We start from the raw sequence: 17,603 nt of genomic DNA, 5'->3' as shown, positions 1-17,603 counted from the left end.
CCGGCGGCGGGAGGAGGCAGAGCCGCGCTCTTCTGAAGTTTCCTCTTCGCCTAATCATCAGCCTTAATTACCCCGGCGGCTTTTTCTCTTGCTTCGCTATGATTATAGCCCTGGACGGCTCCTTAATGGCACAGCCCCGCTGGCTGCCCGTGTCATTAACTCCTAATTCATTTCGGAGCGGCGGGGGCCCCCCCGACGGCATCGGCCCGACAAAAAAAAAAAAAAGGTTTCCGCCCTCCGCGGCCCTCCGAGCCAATGGCATGAGTCACCCCGCGACGTCAGGCCCAGCGCGGGCCCTGATTGGCCGGCGCGGCGTTTACTCCACTTCCCAAAGGAGGAAAGAGCCGGGAGCCCCCAGAGGGGGGAAAAAGGGGGGCGGCCCCGCAGCGCCTCACTCGCGCAGTCCCCGCGCAGGGCCGGGCAGAGGCGCAGCGCAGCTCCCCGGGCGGCCCCGCTCCAGCCTCCCTCCGCACCCGCGATGGCTTCTCCTTCCAAGGCGAAGGAGGTTTTCTCCTCCGACGAGGAGGGCCCGGCGGCCGGCGCCGAGGAGCACCACAAAGTCAAGGTGTCCAGCTTGCCGTTCAGCGTGGAAGCCCTCATGTCCGACAAGAAACCCCCCAAAGAGCTGCCGCTGGCCGCGGCGGGGGGCAGCGCCGACGGGGCGGCCGTGGGCACCTCCAGGAACCTGCTGCTGCCGGGCCACGGCTCCCGGGACGCGCACAGCCCCCCCCGGGGCGCTTACAAAAACCTTCGACACCGCCTCGGTCAAATCGGAGAACTCGGAGGACGGCACGTCCTGGATCCAGGAGGCCGGGAGATATTCCCCGCCGCCAAGTGAGTGGCCGGGGGAGCGGCGCCGGGGGCTGCGCCGGCGGCCGGGGGGCGAGGGCGGGCGGGCGCAGAGCCCCGGCCCCGAGCTGCGCTGCTCGCCGGGCGCCGGGATGGGCGCAGCGCGCTGAGTATGTGCAGTACATTTTATATATGTATTTCCATCTACATGTGTGTGAGTGGTATGTGTGCGTTACGGATTTCTTCATATGTATGTTATATCTCTGCGTTCATACAGTTACAGATTGTTGTACGCAGGTATATAAAAATACATATTTTTTAAAAAAACATAGATCAGGAGCTGCCTTTCCCGACACACGTCTCGCCGGCTGCCAGTTCGTCCGTTTATGTTATCTCAATGCAAGGAGAACTGGGAATTCTCCCGGTTCCTTTCTCCCTGACACCACGCGTGGCAAAGCCATCCTGTGAGGTCGGGAGGTGTCCCCGCCAGTCCCCGCCAGCCCGGCGCGGTCTCCCGCCGGGTCTCTCCCGGCGCGGTGCTTGTCTCTCTCCTGCGTTGCCTGCAGCCTGCCAGGGTTCCCCGGGCTGGGCCTGACCCCTTCAGCCCCTGCCATCCCTCCCGACCCCGTCCCCACCGCCTTAGGGACACACCATCCGGAGGTGACAGGTCACTTCTTCAACCCTTTTTGCTGTTCGAGCCGCGCTGCTGTGTCTGCGTTGAATTGCATTTCGCTTTTGGGGACATCCCTTAAAAAAAAAAAAAATCAATTGCTTCTAAAAAATAAAAAAAACAACAGTACCTTCAGGAGAAGGTGACAGACGCAGCCCGGCAGCGCTAGGCTTTCTGTCGGCACCTGCGTTAGCAGATCGATCCGCTCTCCCCGCGCATCCCCGACGTGCCTGATGCACATGTAATGCTCGGCTTTACTGAAGTTAGTGGCTTTACAGACGCGGACTGTCCCGCCGGACAGCCTCGCAGAATTTGTTCCTGTAACCTAATATTGCAAGAAGGAAGTTTAGTGCTATTACAGCTTTTTTTTTTTTTTACAATCGTTTCGATTTGGCTTTCAGTCGCTTCCTTTCCTTTGCGATAATCCCGAATTAATTTGATTTCTAACGTGCTGGGAGGAGAGCAGCCTGCCCGTGTCATTCCCTGCGTAGCTCCCGTTTGCGATTTCCATGTATCCCCAACTATGCTGGAAAAGCGTGAAAAACAGCGTGTGCTCCTACTCGAACCCCTTCTCGAAAACTGCCCAAACCCCAGACACAAGGCCTAATCTTTTCCCGGTGCATTTTTTTCCACTTCTAAATTCTTTCTTTATTAAAATCGGCGGTTCGTGAGATCTGCAAAACAGCGTCGCGAGGGCTTCAGTCGCCAGGGACTGCAGTGGGTGATGGCAGCGGGATTTGGGGTGAAAAGTGATGGTCAGGGAAGGGAAGGTCCTTCGGCCTCGATCATCTTCCCGATTTCCCGGCGCTCGGTCCCCGGGAGCCGGTGTGACAGCAAGGGGCGATGACAGAAGGGGAAGCCCGTCCGTCACGGGCGGCGGAGCGGGGAGGATGTGTGACATTAGAAACAGCTCCTCGATTTACGATCATTAATAATCCGGGTGGGATGAACTGGGGGAAGAGCTGTACAAATTGGATTTTTGAACAACGCGAAAAGGCAGCTGTCTCCGGGTGATGCTTTTTGTCCGTCATTGGCCAGAAAACGGAGGACAAATAGAAAAAATCCCAGCGAAACAAATGCCTGCAGCCAGGGCTTGAGGACTGTCACGGGATAAGCGCAATGACAGGGTCAGCGATGGCGACGGTCCCCGCCGCTTATCAGGGCTGGGGGATGGGGAGGGAAGAAGCCTCTGACCGCTTGGGTGTATTCCGGGGAAATACTTACCCGGGATTTAATTTGAAAGCATGTGTTTGCCGTTTCCCCCTGCGCGTAGAAGTCGGGACAGGTCGGGCTAAGCCAGCCCGCCCGTCGCGACAGTAGCCCCGTGGAGGCTGTCCCTGCCGGGCGGCCCCTCCGCGCCCCGGGGGACAGGAACGGGCTGCCTTTAAAAAGAGACTGGGATAACGGGGTGACCGGTAGGGAATTTAGGGTCCATTCAGTGTCGTTTGAATTTAATGCTAGTTTTGGAGCGAACCGACTGTCACGGTGAGCACCGTAATTAGTAAAATGCCCTCGTGTGATCATAAGACGGTATCTGACAAGTTGTTTTCTAAGAGGGTTTTATTTTTCGCTTTCAGTATCTAGAAGAAGAGTAAGAAGAGAAGTTTTAACTTTTTCTGCTTAGCTGTTCTCTCCCTCCCCTCTCTCAACTTTTGAACGTTTTCCTCGTGGGATTTTTTTAATTGCCCGATATGCACTTAAACAGCTTCGGGGTTCACTTTATTTTAAAAAATAAAAGGAAAGTGAAAGGGGTCCAGAAAACACGACGTGCAAATACTAACAAGCGTTTGAAACAGACACTGCAGCACGTACAAAATTTAGCAGCCTCTTAAGAGCAGCCTGGGTGTCATTTTCTGTATCAAGCTGGGGAGCCAGGGGAGCTGGTCGTATGCCCCGGGAGCAATCCAAAACACAGCCAAATCGCTGAGCTTTTGAAGTCAGCCACAGGTTTTTTTAATCGTTCTTGAGATTGCAAAATTATTAGTGAAATGCAAAATGAGTCTAAAGACAAGTCAGCGATGTGCTGTCCCGGGCACATGTGCCTAACCTGGTTAGGGTTACAAGGCAAGCACAAAAGGTAGTATATTTCCTGACTTTTATTGACTACGGATGCTTGTAGCTATGTCTTCATTTTTTTAGATGGGCAAATGTCATAAAAACTAAATGTTGAATGAAATGTGCACTGCTTTTTTTTTTTTTTTATACTTGTTCAAAACCAGAAAATACTCCTTGAAAAGAAAAGTTATAAAGCAGAAGAAAAGGTTGCTCTTGAAGAAGAAATAGTAAGAAAAATGCCCAGTTATCTAAATGACAAAAATTATCAGACCCACTTCTTCAGCTGTCAGAAAAAAAAGATAGGGTTGACTTGTTGCATTTGGTGGAGAAACCCTGGCGCAGGGCTGGGCTGGGCTTGTCTCTTGCAGCACTGTTCTTTTGTGGGTCTCTTACTTTTGCCTGTATGTTCGTCCCGTGCGTTGCTGGAGTTATTCATCCAGTTCTGCAGCTACCAAGATACTGTTCTGTGTGTTCTAGACCCCTGTGATGTGACTCCTAAAGCAATCTGCTGTGTGTGTGCCTGTGAATCCTTCGTGCCCTGATTGCCTACAAGCTGTCCCTTTGAAATCACTGAGGCAAAATTTCACATTTCCAGGACGTCTGCTGAAGTCCTGTGAACATAAGTTTGGCCAGAAAAATATTTCCAGAACCACTTGCAAAAGGATCCCCTGTTTTGAGGGTATTGCCTGGTGGGACACTCCCTTCACCCCCCCCTCCCTTCCCACCCCAGCCCTCTAAAACGCGGCATCTCTCCAGAGCACTCAGGTCCCCCTGCGTTGTGATAACTGGCCTTTCCCTTCCTTGCAGGACACCTGAGCCCCACTGCCTGCACCCTGAGGAAGCACAAGACGAATAGGAAGCCCCGAACCCCATTCACCACTTCCCAGCTGCTGGCTCTGGAGCGCAAGTTCCGCCAGAAGCAGTATCTGTCCATCGCCGAGAGAGCCGAGTTCTCCAGCTCCCTCAACCTCACAGAGACCCAGGTCAAAATCTGGTTCCAGAATCGGAGGGCCAAGGCCAAGAGACTGCAGGAGGCTGAACTAGAGAAGCTCAAAATGGCAGCGAAGCCCATGTTGCCGTCAGGATTCAGCCTCCCTTTCCCCATCAACTCTCCCATCCAGGCTGCCTCACTGTATGGAACATCCTACCCTTTTCACAGACCTGTGCTGCCTATCCCGCCCGTTGGACTCTATGCTACTCCTGTTGGATATAGCATGTACCACTTATCCTAAGAAGATCAGAAAGACAAAGCGACAGTGAGACAGACTTCCTGGTGGATCATGTCCGACCCTGAGAAGGCAGTACCCCAGCCAGTACTGGCTGTTCTTTCTGCACGCTTCTATCTGCCATCCTGAGTGTACGGGAGTTTGCGTTAGCAAAGCAAGACATCCTGTACGCTATGGGTTGGGTGTCTTCTGAGCGTGCTCTGAGCGCTGAGAGTCTGATCCTCAAAGAAAAAAAAATGTAAAAACAAACAAAAAGAAAAAAACATTTGAGCAAATTTAGGGGTTTTATACAGTGCACGTGAAACTAGAATAAAAAAGAACAGGTGAAAAAGCAATCTCATCTTAAGAAGGCAGAGATTTCCTGATGCCTTCCTGATGGGGCCCAACACATGTTTAAAGTAAGAGGGGTGCATGCCCTAAACCCACACTCTTGTTTCCATCAGTTAATTTGGGGGCAGGGGGGAGGGAAATAAAAAGGTGTAATCAAGGTTTTGTTGTTTGTTCTTTGTTGTTTTGTTTTTGTTTTTTTTTTTAAAGAAAGCAGAGCCCTTAGCTAGAGACACCGTGTAAATAGAAACTAGACCCAGTAGAGTCTGAGTGAAGTTCAGAGCCAGCAAGTTCCTGCATTTCTGGGGGTAGGGAATATTTTTGCAGTCCGAACCTCGACAGATGTTTGCAAGGAGATGAACAGTGGGGCTCCTAAATGTAGAGCGTGGTTTTCTCCACCGTAGGCTCCTGTAATGCCTTTATCTGTATAAATAGCTTCAGCATTTGTAAAGCACTGTGAGGGGAGGTAACATGCAAGGGAGGGTTATTAGGCAGGCTGGTCGTTATCTCTTCTTATTGGCATGCTTAGAAATTTTTGGCTACAGCCAGGTAGTCTTGGCTCTGCAATGTTCGTTGAAAATGAGAAAAGAGGGAAGGAAGCTTTCTGGGGAAAGAAAATGTGGGTTGTTTCCACAGTGGTGGTGAGCAAAGGATTATTGAACATTTCTGGGACATATCTGGGTTTTTTTGTTTTTTTTTTTTTTTTATTACTATTTGCAACAGTCTCGGTTAAATAGAAGAACCCCCCGAGTCTTCCTCTTCTTCCCTTGCTAAGGATGCCAATGTAAGTGACTCATGCTTCAAGCCCTTCTTAAGAGAGATCCAGGTATCACAAACAACCCTACTAGTAGGACGGTGGGGTGCCAAGAGACTGCGTAACCTGTCTGTCCCCGTGGGAGCTCCCCGAGCGCTGGCAGTATCTTCTCCAGGCTTCTCCTTGTAACTATTGTATTATGTGTATTACTCTTGCTAAACTTTGTGAGAAAGTTAGTCCGAAGGCTGTGGAGCACTGAAGGCAGAGCTTCTCCTGGATTTACTTTCTTAGCATGTTGTTGTGGAAGAAAGAAACAAACAAAAAAGCAGAAAAACGAGAAAAAAAAAAAAAGCCACGAGGTTTTGCTGGTTTTGGTTTGTTTTGACCCAGGCACTGTTGCTGCCTGGGACCCACTATAGATGAACTTTCCCTCTCCTTTCCCCTTACCCCCAATCTTCCATTATAGGAAAGTCCCTTTGAAAGGGATGCCTTGTACAATTTTATATATTTTATTGAAGATTTATTATTTCTTATCTTTTATTTCGAATTAAATTAAAAAAGAAAAAACATGTTTAATCGCGTGTGGGTCTCTTGAGTGTTTGGAGTTCTTTAAAAGGTAACTTCTCTCCGTGTGTGTTTTGCAAGGCTGGGTCAAGTTCAAAGGAATGTTTGGGTTGCCTTTATGATTACTTCCCTTTTCTGAATCTGAATTAAAGCCAAATTTGCAGCACATGAAGGTGAATTGCAAGTCAACAATTCAAAGTCGAAAGCCAAACCTTTTATGAGGTTTCCTTGTTTTTAACAACCGCTTTTAGGCGCCTCTGTTCTTTACAACATCATACTCCGGTGATGTTTCCATCACTTTTCTTAGCCCGTGTGCTTTTTTTTGCTCGGGACTCTCCCTTCAACTCGCCTTCCCATTGACCTCAAATCCATGCTTTGGTGGGAGACTAGTCTCGACCCCCGCATAGTGGGGGGTAATTTTGTACAGGTAAGACCTGTCAGGGACCCTGCTGTCCCCCAGTGCAGCCGCATTCCGGGGGTCCCGGTTGCCGCCGGCGCTGCCCCAGGGTTTTCGGGGGCAGCCTGCCTCAAGGGATGCTCCCCTGGGGAGCAGGGGCTGGACCACTCGCCCCGGGCCCTTTTGGCGAGGAGGGAAAGGGGGTGCTCAGGTACGAGGGGCACCCGGGGGGCAGGGGTATGTACCGCCTCATGCCCAGGCGCCGTGCGGGCACAATGTACGTTTTTGTTGCAGGAGGCTCGTGCGGGTCAGGAGTGACCTTCGGGATCCCAGATGGAGAAAAGGGGGAATTCGCCTCTGTCGAAAGCACCGGGCGATTTAACCGGGCTGGGCAGAGGAGAGCTCGCCCCGGATCCAGCGCTCGCCCCGCAGCTCGCCCCGCACCGGTACCGGGGCAGCGCTTCCCGGCGGGCACAGCCCGCCCGCCCCCCGCGCCGGCGGCCCTCAGCACCACGCCGGATCCGGCCTCTGCCGTGCGAGAGGGAACGGGCCGGGGGGTGAAAGCCGCGGGGCTGCGAGGGAGCGGCTGCGGGCGGGGGCAGCGGCTCGGGGAGCTGCGGGCATCGCGGATCCCGCCCCGCTCGCCCCGCTCCCGACTCCGAAACGCTCCCGAACGCTGTTAACCTTCCCGCTTGGCAACTGCAGGGAACAAAGCTGGGGGAACATAATCTCCGTGCAGACTTTTCAAATTAGCATTTACTGCCGCATAAAAACCGGAGACAACCGCTTCTTTCTCGGGCTCCCTCTTTCTGAAGTGTTCTCCCCCTGAGTCCCGGGCAGGGTAAAGCCCCCTCGCCCCTCTCCCTCCCCGCCCGGCTGTCCCGAGTGCTCTCCTAGCTGGGCCGGGCCGGTTATAAATAAACCAGCGGTGTTTTTTAACCTTCGGTATAAATCAGCTGTGTCAGGGATTACAGCTAAATCTTTTCGCTGGATATTCTTTGAGCGCAGGAGCTTTGTGTGTGTTATGATAGATCCTTAAATGGATACAGATTTATTGCAGAACACAAGGGTGTTGAAGGAAAAGCTTCCAAATCTCGGTTACAACCTCTGCTGCATGGGAAAGGCAGGACGGATCCGTGACACCTTCCCCGAGCTTGCGGATGGCATGACAATTCACCCTGCGCCCATTATTAACTTGTTCCAATTAAGGCCTTCAGAAAGGCCGAGTTAATTGAGTATTATATTTTATTAGGAGGGAGGTGTCAAGCTTTACTCATGAGACTTCATCATCGGCCTAATGGGAGCTGCCCCGCAGGCAGATCTGTAACTGAATAAATTACAGCGAGGCAGGGAAATCAGAATGCTATCATTAAAAGCGATGCACTTACTGAAATTCCTCCTCCACTTTCGCAAGAGGCTGTGGAGGTGTGGCTTTAATTAGTTATTTTAATGCAAAGTTAAATTGTTCCCAAAGTATTTTCTGACACAAAGCAGATGCGATGATTAGAAGTTGAGTGAGACTGAAAGGAGTTGGCATCTGTTCCAGGTACATCTATATATTTTAAATTCCCAATAGAAAGTGAAAAATAATTAGAGTAATAAATAATAAACATTAAAAACAGCGCGATAAATTATCCCGATCCTTAAAGTCCCGACTTGCTGAACGGCGGCTCAGGCCAGCCGGGCACAGCGCAGCTCTCCCGGGACCTTAATTCCCGAGGGATGGATTTGTTGACATAAACAGTTAGGAATGGGCTTTCTGAGTCTCTACGGCCAAGCGTTCATTACCTAAAGCCACGGGCGCTCGGAGCCTACATTTCATGTTGTCACGTTGCCTTGTCAAAGCCCGGAATTCCTGCATTTTATGGGGAAGGAGGAAAACGCGCTGGCTGCGGCGTGCCCGAGGGCGCCGGGTTTGATCTCGGCCGGGAGCCTCGCTGCGCGGCCGGGGGCTGCGGGCACCCAGCGCGACGGGGCGGCAGCGGCGACCCGGGGGGACCCCGGCCCCTCGCCGGCCCTACCGTCAGGGATGGAGCCTCTCCCGGCTGGGCACCGGCTCCGGGCAGCGGGGGCTCGGCTCAGGAGCGAACACCTGCTCCGCGGATGCCAGCGCGGGGAGGGGGTTCCGGGGGGCGCAGCTGACCTCCATGCCGAGCAGGTCCGGGGGGCAAGCGGGGTCCTGCAGCAGCATCCCCCGCTCCGCGCCCCTGTGCGGTCTCCATGGCGCGGGCATCGCCGCACCGCGGATTTACACGCACTCATACACCGCACGGGTACGCGCGTGTGCGCGCGCACACGTGTCTCCATAGTGGTGAGCTGTACATTGCCATATAGCGCCCGCGCCTCGCCGCGCGAGTGCCATAGGCGTCCGAGTGCCCGATTTGCGCACACGCGGGGCTTTGCAGGATTTTTGGGGGTGAGCGCTGGACACTCGCGGCAGGAGGAGTGGGCCCCACGGAAGGCAGGACCCCCCCACCTCCCCGCTCCCCCGTGCCGCCCCGCAGCTGCGGAAGGAGGCTCCACGCCCCGCGCTGGTCCCCCAGGGGGTGGCCAGAGCCCGCGGAGCAGCTGCGGGGCACCCAGCTCCCACCGCCCCCGGGGATGCTCCGGCGGGGAAGTCACCGTTTTGCTTTCTCCAGAGTTTATTCCCCCCCACCCCCGTTTATCCCCGGTTTGGTATCTCCGCAGGCTAACGTGTATCTCTTCAGTAAAACAATAAAGAAATAAAAAAAAAATTATTAAACAGGACCAAACAAAAAAAATAATCTCCACAAACACCCCAAATCCAACACTCCCCAGCGGTCCGCGTTTCTCCCGAGCCTGCAGTCAATAGCCACCACGGAGATTTAAAAAGCCTTTTCCGGGGGGTCATTTCCCGACGTTAACCCCCTTTCGGCAGCACCCACATTCTTTGCCCAGGAAGTCTCTCTCGCAAAACAAACCCAAAGCGGTTATTCCCTTTTTTTTTTTTTTTTTTTTTCATTCCAGAGCAAAGGGGTATATTTTTCCAGCGAAAAGCTTTCGGGATCTCGGGGCAACTGCCGAGCTCATCCCCGCGGTGGGAAACCCGGGAACGAACCGCTGACGGGTCGCGCTCCGTTTAGGTGCCGGGCTCCAGAGCGGGGGTGGTGGTGTGTGTGGGGGTGACTTTGGGGTCTTTTTTTGTTGTTGAGCTTTTTTGTTTTGGTTTGGGTTTGATTTCCTTAGTCCCTCGATGTGTGTTTCCCACCGTAATCCATGAGGCATTTGGCGGGTGCTACCAGCAGTTCCCAACTAGTTGCACTAAAGGAATAAAAATCTTTCCATCCATTATATTTCAGTCTTTTAACACCAGAGCAATTCTGTCCCTGCTGTTTTAGTGGAAATACCGGTCTATAAAGCTGCAACTGCAGTATATTTTGAAATGCTACCATTTCTTTTTTTTTTTTTCTTTCTTTTTTTTTTTTTTTTTTTTCTAAGGGGATTGGAATAATTCTGCTTTGCTTGGGAAGGAAAATGTCTCAAGCGATGTATGTACGGTTAATGTTTTATAACACTGTTCAAGGAAATTAAAAACATTCTGTGATATTCTTACTGTAAAGGCAAGTCGGTTTTGGCAAAATGTTCTGTATATGTATTTCTTAGATTGCTGTGTTTTGAATAAGCAAGAATCTCGTAAAGAAAAAAACATGTTCCTTAAAAGTATGCGCTACCCGTTTTATTAAACTGATTATGCCGGCGTTCGACTCGAAGTTTGTTTTAAGTAGGAATATTTTCCCAGACGTGTAATGGATTGCTTGAAAACAGAATTCTTTGCTTTTTAATGACCTGTAATGGCCAATTCATTTCAACTGCGCTTATCAAGGTGCTGTGTTAAATAACAAACCGGTTCTTGAAAACAAAAAAGTCATAATGAAAAATAAGCACTCAGAATAATCTCCCATCTCCGAGCCAAAAAAATGCAATAAAATTAATTTAAGACTGTCAAAACATCAAAGCTGAGAAAAGGAGCTGCTAAAATAACGTCTCTTGATAAGGAAATAATAAAAACACACCAAAAAATGTCTACTCAATAAACTCCACTGGATTTGGGGGTCTGTGCTATATTTTATTTGGTGATGAAAGCACTTTGATGTCACTGTATTCCAAACAATTATTATTATAATTTTAAACAACCTGGTGTTTTCCATTACTAACGGCTTACGCTTTGAAGTTACACCTCATAATTTCTTAAATTAAATAAATCATTTTAAGTTTGCACTGGGAGCCTTTTAATAGCAGAGAAAGGAATATCATTATCTTATTGAGAGGCAATTGCAGTGGCTCCAGTTTGGCTGTAGCTGGGGGCAAAGTGGTGCACTATAACAGACATACTTTATTAGCCTCCCATAACTCTTGAAAGAACATTTTTATATTTTCTTTGATTCCCCCCCTCCCCCTCTTGTTTTAAAGCTGTCCCAACCTTTAATTACTGCCTAATATGAAAAGCATTATTTTTTAATGCTGTGTAATTTACCAGAGGCAATAGGCCAAGTTAACAATTGTTTATTAGGGTTGCTGTTTCACACAGGGCAAAGAATGCTGTTCCAAACCCAACTTTTCATGGGTGGTTGCACTAATTAATACAGTGTCTGAGACTCCTAGGGGGTTTTTAATATTAAAGCCTATGGGGCGGAACGGTTTTTAGAAGTCCAGCTCCTGCTGACGTCCTCCTCCCCTCCCAGTGATTTCTGCTGCTTTCAAGCTGGTTTGATCCGAGGGAGAAGGAGGGGAGCCCCGGCCCCGCCGCCCCGGCCCCGCCGCCCCGGCCCCGCCGCCCCGGCCCCGCCGCCCCGGCCCCGCCGCCCCGGCCCCGCCGCCCCGGCCCCGCCGCCCCGGCCCCCGCCGCCCCGGCCCCGCCGCCCCGGCCCCGCCGCCCCGGCCCCGCCGCCCCGGCGGGTGGCAGCCCGCGTCCTGCCCGGCCCGGGGCGCTGCCCCGTGGGCTCCGTGCCGCCCCCCGCCCCCCCGGCTTTGATTTCTCCCGTCGAGCCGCCTCCGCTGTGATGCGGGATGAGGCGGGCGGTGCCGGCGCGCTGCCCCCGCGCGTCAGGCGGGATCCCTGCGGTCTGGCACGGCGGGGGCTCGGCCGACCAGGGAGCTGCCTGCACCAGCCCCCCCCCCCCCCCCCTTTCCCAGTGTCGAGCAGAAAGCCAGGCTGCCGGGGGTGCTTCCCCAGAGCGGCTCCCGAGAGCGTGGCAGGGCTGACTCGGTAGCCCTTCGCGCAGCACCAGCCAGCGCAGCGGCCGGGAGGAGCAGCGCTGCGACCTCTCCCAGGGCGGTGACTTGAACCTCGGAGCATCCGTGTCCCCCAGGCTGCCGGCGGGTGCCGCCTCCCCCGGGGAGCAGGGGCAGGGACACGCTGCGGGGGCAGGGACATCCCTCTCCCCGCGTCGGAGCCCTGTCCCCCCCGCCAAAGGGAGACCCGGGACATCCATCAGCTTGATAAATGGGGGTTACTCACTCCTGTTCTCCCTCCTAGTTTATTTTCTTAAACTACCGGGCAAAAAGTGTAATGACGGAGCGGACAAACAGACGACAGCTTTATGGATGGAGCTCAGCTCCGAGGGCTGAGGAGTGTTAAAATCCGAGCTCCGCTGCCTTTACCCGTTTTCGCTCCAGTTCGGGTCACTTTAGCCTCTTAAAGAAGAAGGGAGGGAAAAAAAAAAAAAAAAAAAGGCAGCCTTGGCTGAGTTTTAAAGGAGGAGACACTTACGGATTTATTTTATGGGCTGACCAGGACTGTTTTCCCTGCTCCCTTCGCCGTTAGCTCAGCTCCTTTGCAAATCTAATCTGCTCGGCTCCTTTGCTATTTTTCATGTTGGACCCATGCGTTTCTCCTCTAAGCCTTTCTCCTTTTTGATGTAGCGAGTCAATTGAAGAATGTTGGTCTCGGTTATCAATCACCCAGCTGGGGCTTAAAGGGCTCGGGCTAATCAGATTTAATTGCTCATGTAGCGCCACTCCTGCCCTGGGCCACGACCGACTTGCTCAATTAAACCCCAAATACCTGCAATCAATAAATAAGGAATGACAACACGTTTAAGGGATTTATCCAGCAAAGGAATTGAACTGGAAACAGATTACAACAGAAAAAGGCCCTTTTGTAATTAAACGTACACCTCTTACAGTGGGAAAAGCTATGTTTAAAACTACTACTAATAAAAAGTAAGAGCAAGGAAAAGAAATATAAAGAAGAGAGATCTTGTTCCCTTTGCCTGGGGAAAGGAGAGATGCAGGCTCTGCCTTCGGAGGGCCCATCCCCATCACTTTTTTATTTTATCTATAGCCCGGTGTGGTGCCGGGGTCTCTGCTGCCCCCGTTCCCCCCTTCCCCATGCGGCCGCTCACCCCTCAAAAGCGTTTTCTGTGTAAACGCCCTGGCCAGCGGAGCGAGGCGGCATCATCTTCTGACAACGTGAAAATGTTAGTCCCTATCTCCTTAAAAAAAAAAAGGGGGGGGGGGGGGGGGGGAGTTGGAGAGGGGAAAGTTTTGCTTTTCCAGCCTCTTCTTTGGGACATAGTAGTAACTGACCGAGATCAAATAACGCTGAGCGTGCATAAATAATCGCTTTTGGCATATTTGCCATTCCATTATTATTATTTTTTGTTAAGAACCGCTTTGAAAGTGGCAGATACAAAAAGGGTTTGTAATTAATACCAAAACACATTACTTTGGGCCATCCAGGCATGCTCTTGCCCAGGGTTTCTGCACCAGCAGCTGCTGTCTTTTATTGGGATTAGGTTGTAAAAGTGCCCCTTCAGCAGATCTGCTGTCAGTGCTCATGGAAAGAACAACGAGAAAAGAAAGCGGCGGGAGGAGAAGCTTGCCTAACCCGGAGGAATCCAAGCGAGGCGCTCCAGCACTGCAGTCACACTGCACCGAGGTGGATGTCTCAAAGCTCACGATTTGCAGAGATTTTTGCTCAGCTCTGCTCCAGAGCCTGAATTGGGGGCCCTCAGTGACTGAGAGAGCTCCCTGCACCCCCTGGGGCAAGCAACCCCACCAAGCTGGCCAGGAAACCAGCTGAGACCACGGCTGGGTGTCGCTTCTTATCCCTAGTCCCAGGCTCTTGGGATGGAGCTGGTACCCCTGCACCACTCAGGCCAGCAGTTCTGGGCAAGGTATGAGCTGGGTGGACGGGTCAGAGGGCCTTGTCCATCTGGGGAACTCTTCTCCCTCTGCATGTGCCATCCACTGAACAGCTCAACTCTGAGCTTTGCTTGTTAAACATGTCTGCTAACATCTTCTGCGCTAGGTGTATGGGGGTGGTGCTGGCAGGACACCTGGATCCCATGTGGGTTTCCCATGGCTCCCACTGGGATACAAACCTGTTGCAAACCTGCTTGTAACAGTGCCATTCCAGAGCCACTTCTGCACATTCGGTGGCTGATCTGTAAGACAATCTTTGTGGGAAGTGAAGGTAAAAACCTTCATAGAAGTCAAGGTGTTGATTAAAAAAAACCCTCAGCTGTCAAGGGAGTATTCCTGTAAGGACTTCTGTTTGTTTGTTCCTTAGCTTGGTTTCCTAAGGAAGCCAGGATTATATGATCAAACTCTTACAGCCTTTTGAACTCCTGGGCCAACTCCAATCAAAATTGACAAGGGGGCAGAGGTCTCAGAAATAATCAGGTTGCTGTGATTTTCGCAAAAATAGACTGCTGGATAGCAGAGAGACAGATCCTGTTAAATCGCCACTAAGGCTGTAACCAGAGCTCAACACTTAAAAAACATCAGAAAAGCTAAATGGGAGTGAGCACAACATTACAAATACCCCAGTAGCTTCTACCTTGGCTACTAGAGACAGTAGCGATGAGGTACAACTACTGAAAAGTAGGCTTCATTTTGCTGCTTGAGGAAATACTTACTGGTTGTATTCATCCGTCTTTGCCACTTTCTGGACCAAACTGCCCATTGACTTGGAGAGCTGCAGAACATCAAAGGGCAGATCTAGGCACTGGCAGAGTCTTCTGGGACAGTTCCCATTCTGTGGTTAACAGCATCATCCAGGGCAGCAAACTGCACAAATGCCTCCCTGGGCTGCGTTGGAGGAAGCCTGAAGCTCAGTGGTGGCCCAGGAGGTCAGGAGATGAGTGGTCCATAAGTTTGTACAACAGAGGCTTTGCCCTCATTGTTGTCTGTGTTCTCTCTTTCAGAGCCATGTGGAAAGCCACATCGCCTTTTTAACAGGTTGATCCAAATCCTGTCAAGTAGCAAGGACAAGAGAAGGAGTGAAAATTCTCCCAGCTGCTTTGATGAGCCCTTAAGCAGGCTCTTGACAATTTTTTTTTTCTTTAACTAGTGAAATAGATCTAGGAACAAACAGTTTTATTTAGACTATGAAACTCAGGCTGATACCTTTGCCTGTAAAGAAGGAATCTTTGCTGCTTGTACTCTCAGTCTAGCCTGAAAAGCAGTTCTATGAATTCATGTTTGATACAATGAATACTCAGCTGGCTGCTACTTGGTGGGTGCTTGCTTTTGTGGTTGGTGTGTGCTGCCATGCTTCCAGGTTTAGGTAGATGATGCCAGCAGCAAGTTGGGTGGTACTATAGATGGGCAAATAGACCCATTCATAGAAGACACTTGACTTCAAGTCCAGATAGAATACAATTCGTAACTCCACAGCAAAGGGCAGCAGCCAGTCATTCTATGCTGCTACAAAAGCAATGAGACCTTCTCTGGCAAGCTGAGTGCAGAATGAGACATTTCCTCCTTGCTGATGCCAAGTCAAACTGGGCCAGATTGGAACAGCTCAGCTAGCCAGGTTGCCAGCTCATGGCTGTCTCAGAATTTGAGCTGTCATTTACAGAAATAAAAGCACAAATGTTTTTGTTGTCATTGAAAATACTCCCAGTGCTAACAGTTCTGAAAATTAATATAATGTGAACAAGGTGCAAGAGATTTGCTGAGCCTGTAGAAAAGCCAGGTCTTGCAGTTCCCTGGGGAGAGAGAGTTATTTTACTCTATGTCATTGGATTATTAACTCTGAAGCCTAACGAAGGCAGTCAAGCTAACAAGCATTTTGCCATCCATAGGCATTGCAGATTTGAAGAATCTCATTGAATGGCATCTGACTTCAGCATCAGACACAGCCAAATTGGGGATAAACTAAAGGAAAGCTTAGGAAAAATAGAACAAGGCAAACAAATATGACCAGATTCCTTCCAGAGCACACAGCTGCCTACGCATACTCCAGCTAATCCCTTCTGGCAGATTTCCGTTTTTTCTCAGATCTGACCATTTCCCTTCTTCTAAGACTTTTTGCTCTTTGAGGTGAGGGGGGAAGGGAAGAAGAAGGAATGAAAACAGGGAATTCCATGAAAGTCTGTTGTATGCAAGACTGGAATAACCTAAAAGCATTACAAATGCAGAGCAATGCATGGGAAGGGATAGGCGGAAATGCCACATGGAGCCAGCCAAGGGCTGGCCTCACTAGGACGTACACAAATTGGAGTGGGAACCAGTTTGTGAAGGTGGAGCAAGGCCAGGGATCAAATCACACAGCACAAAGTGGAATCATCAAAGAATTTAAAACACAAAAATCCCCCTAAATATCTGAAGTAGTCTATTTATTCAATACTTGATTTCTGTCCTCCAAGCCACGCAAAGCAAAAATCCTGAACGTATTAGAATCGGTATTGTTATGCTCTAACTTGGACTTCACATGTGTTCACACATGATGGAGGCCCATCCTCCTTCTGGTCTTGATCTTAAACAGGGAACAGTGAGAGTGTGATATCTGCATGGTGCTCGTTTTATGTAGTATGCTCTTTGACGGAAAGATTGTGTGTGTTGTAGGTGACAAGAAACTGTCTATAAGGCTACTCCCCAGCAAGCATTTTTCTGTCCAGAACAGCCAGAACATAAAGAAGAGCACTACAACATGGGATGCTGCCATAGAGGGAAAACCCATCTGCTCAGAAATCCCAATCCACTGTCCTTAAGGGATGTAATTCACCTCTGGAATCTGGGAGTTAGCTTTCTGATCTCTAGGAAGGCAAGTCCTGGTCCCTGCCTCTTTGCTGCTCCTGGAATAAAGTCAGGAGGAATAAGGCTCTTGTATTGCTCTAAGCTTGTGGGATATTTCTTATTGGTAGTCTGTCTGAGGGACCAGGAGGTTCTTTCCCATCTAGTGTGGCTGGAATAACAACAAGGTGGATAGCGTTCATCACTGGAGAGAGGCAGAAACATCGGGTTTATTTTCACTGTAGTCTTAGCCTCACCCTACCCTCATTTCTGCCCTGATAGCACCCCGGCTCTGCACGATGGAGGTGATTGAAGACGTTACTGCCTCCAGCTGTCTGCCTCGCCCCGCAACCAAGAGTTGGCAGAAGGCAACGTGTCTGTGCTTCAGCTGCTCCAGTTCATGGTCTGGCTTATTAGCTTATACTGTTGAGAAGACCAAAAGTTGATTATGCATTACCTCTAGGGAGGAAAGCACCAAAGGGGGAATCTAGTTGTCTACTTTGGTGCTTTTAAGAGAATAGGCCTGTATATATATATTTGCTTTGCTCTTTGTAAATTAAAATACATTAACCTTGAGAAATGCAAAGTAATTTTCACCCTTGCAGTTCTTCAACTGGCTCTTCTGAGCTTGCTTTTTTGTCATATCACGAGACCATAAGAGTCACTAGGGGCTGCTAAGTTCACATTGGCATAGTCACATTAGATATTCCCTGGACTGATGTGTGTCACCGTGTTTTATGGTTGGACTGAGAAACTCAGACATAACTTGTAACAGCGGAGAAGAAATGATAGAAATGACTAGTGGATCACTGATTTCTCTTTGTTATTGCTTGGAGA

General features: G+C 50.5%; 1 protein-coding gene across 1 annotated transcript; it reads left to right on the top strand.

Annotated features, from left to right (window-relative positions):
- The first annotated feature begins 447 nt into the window (after positions 1-447).
- Positions 448-5,008, top strand: MSX2 (msh homeobox 2). Its single transcript, XM_040604184.1, is given in 3 exon segments — positions 448-727; positions 729-834; positions 4,322-5,008. Coding segments are annotated over 3 exon segments (780 nt in total). The 5' UTR covers positions 448-478; the 3' UTR covers positions 4,747-5,008.
- The last annotated feature ends 12,595 nt before the right edge of the window (positions 5,009-17,603 follow it).

This window comes from Falco naumanni, chromosome 8, assembly GCF_017639655.2.
Source record: "Falco naumanni isolate bFalNau1 chromosome 8, bFalNau1.pat, whole genome shotgun sequence".
Taxonomy (NCBI): domain Eukaryota; kingdom Metazoa; phylum Chordata; class Aves; order Falconiformes; family Falconidae; genus Falco; species Falco naumanni.
This window is presented reverse-complemented; position numbering and strand designations above follow the sequence as displayed.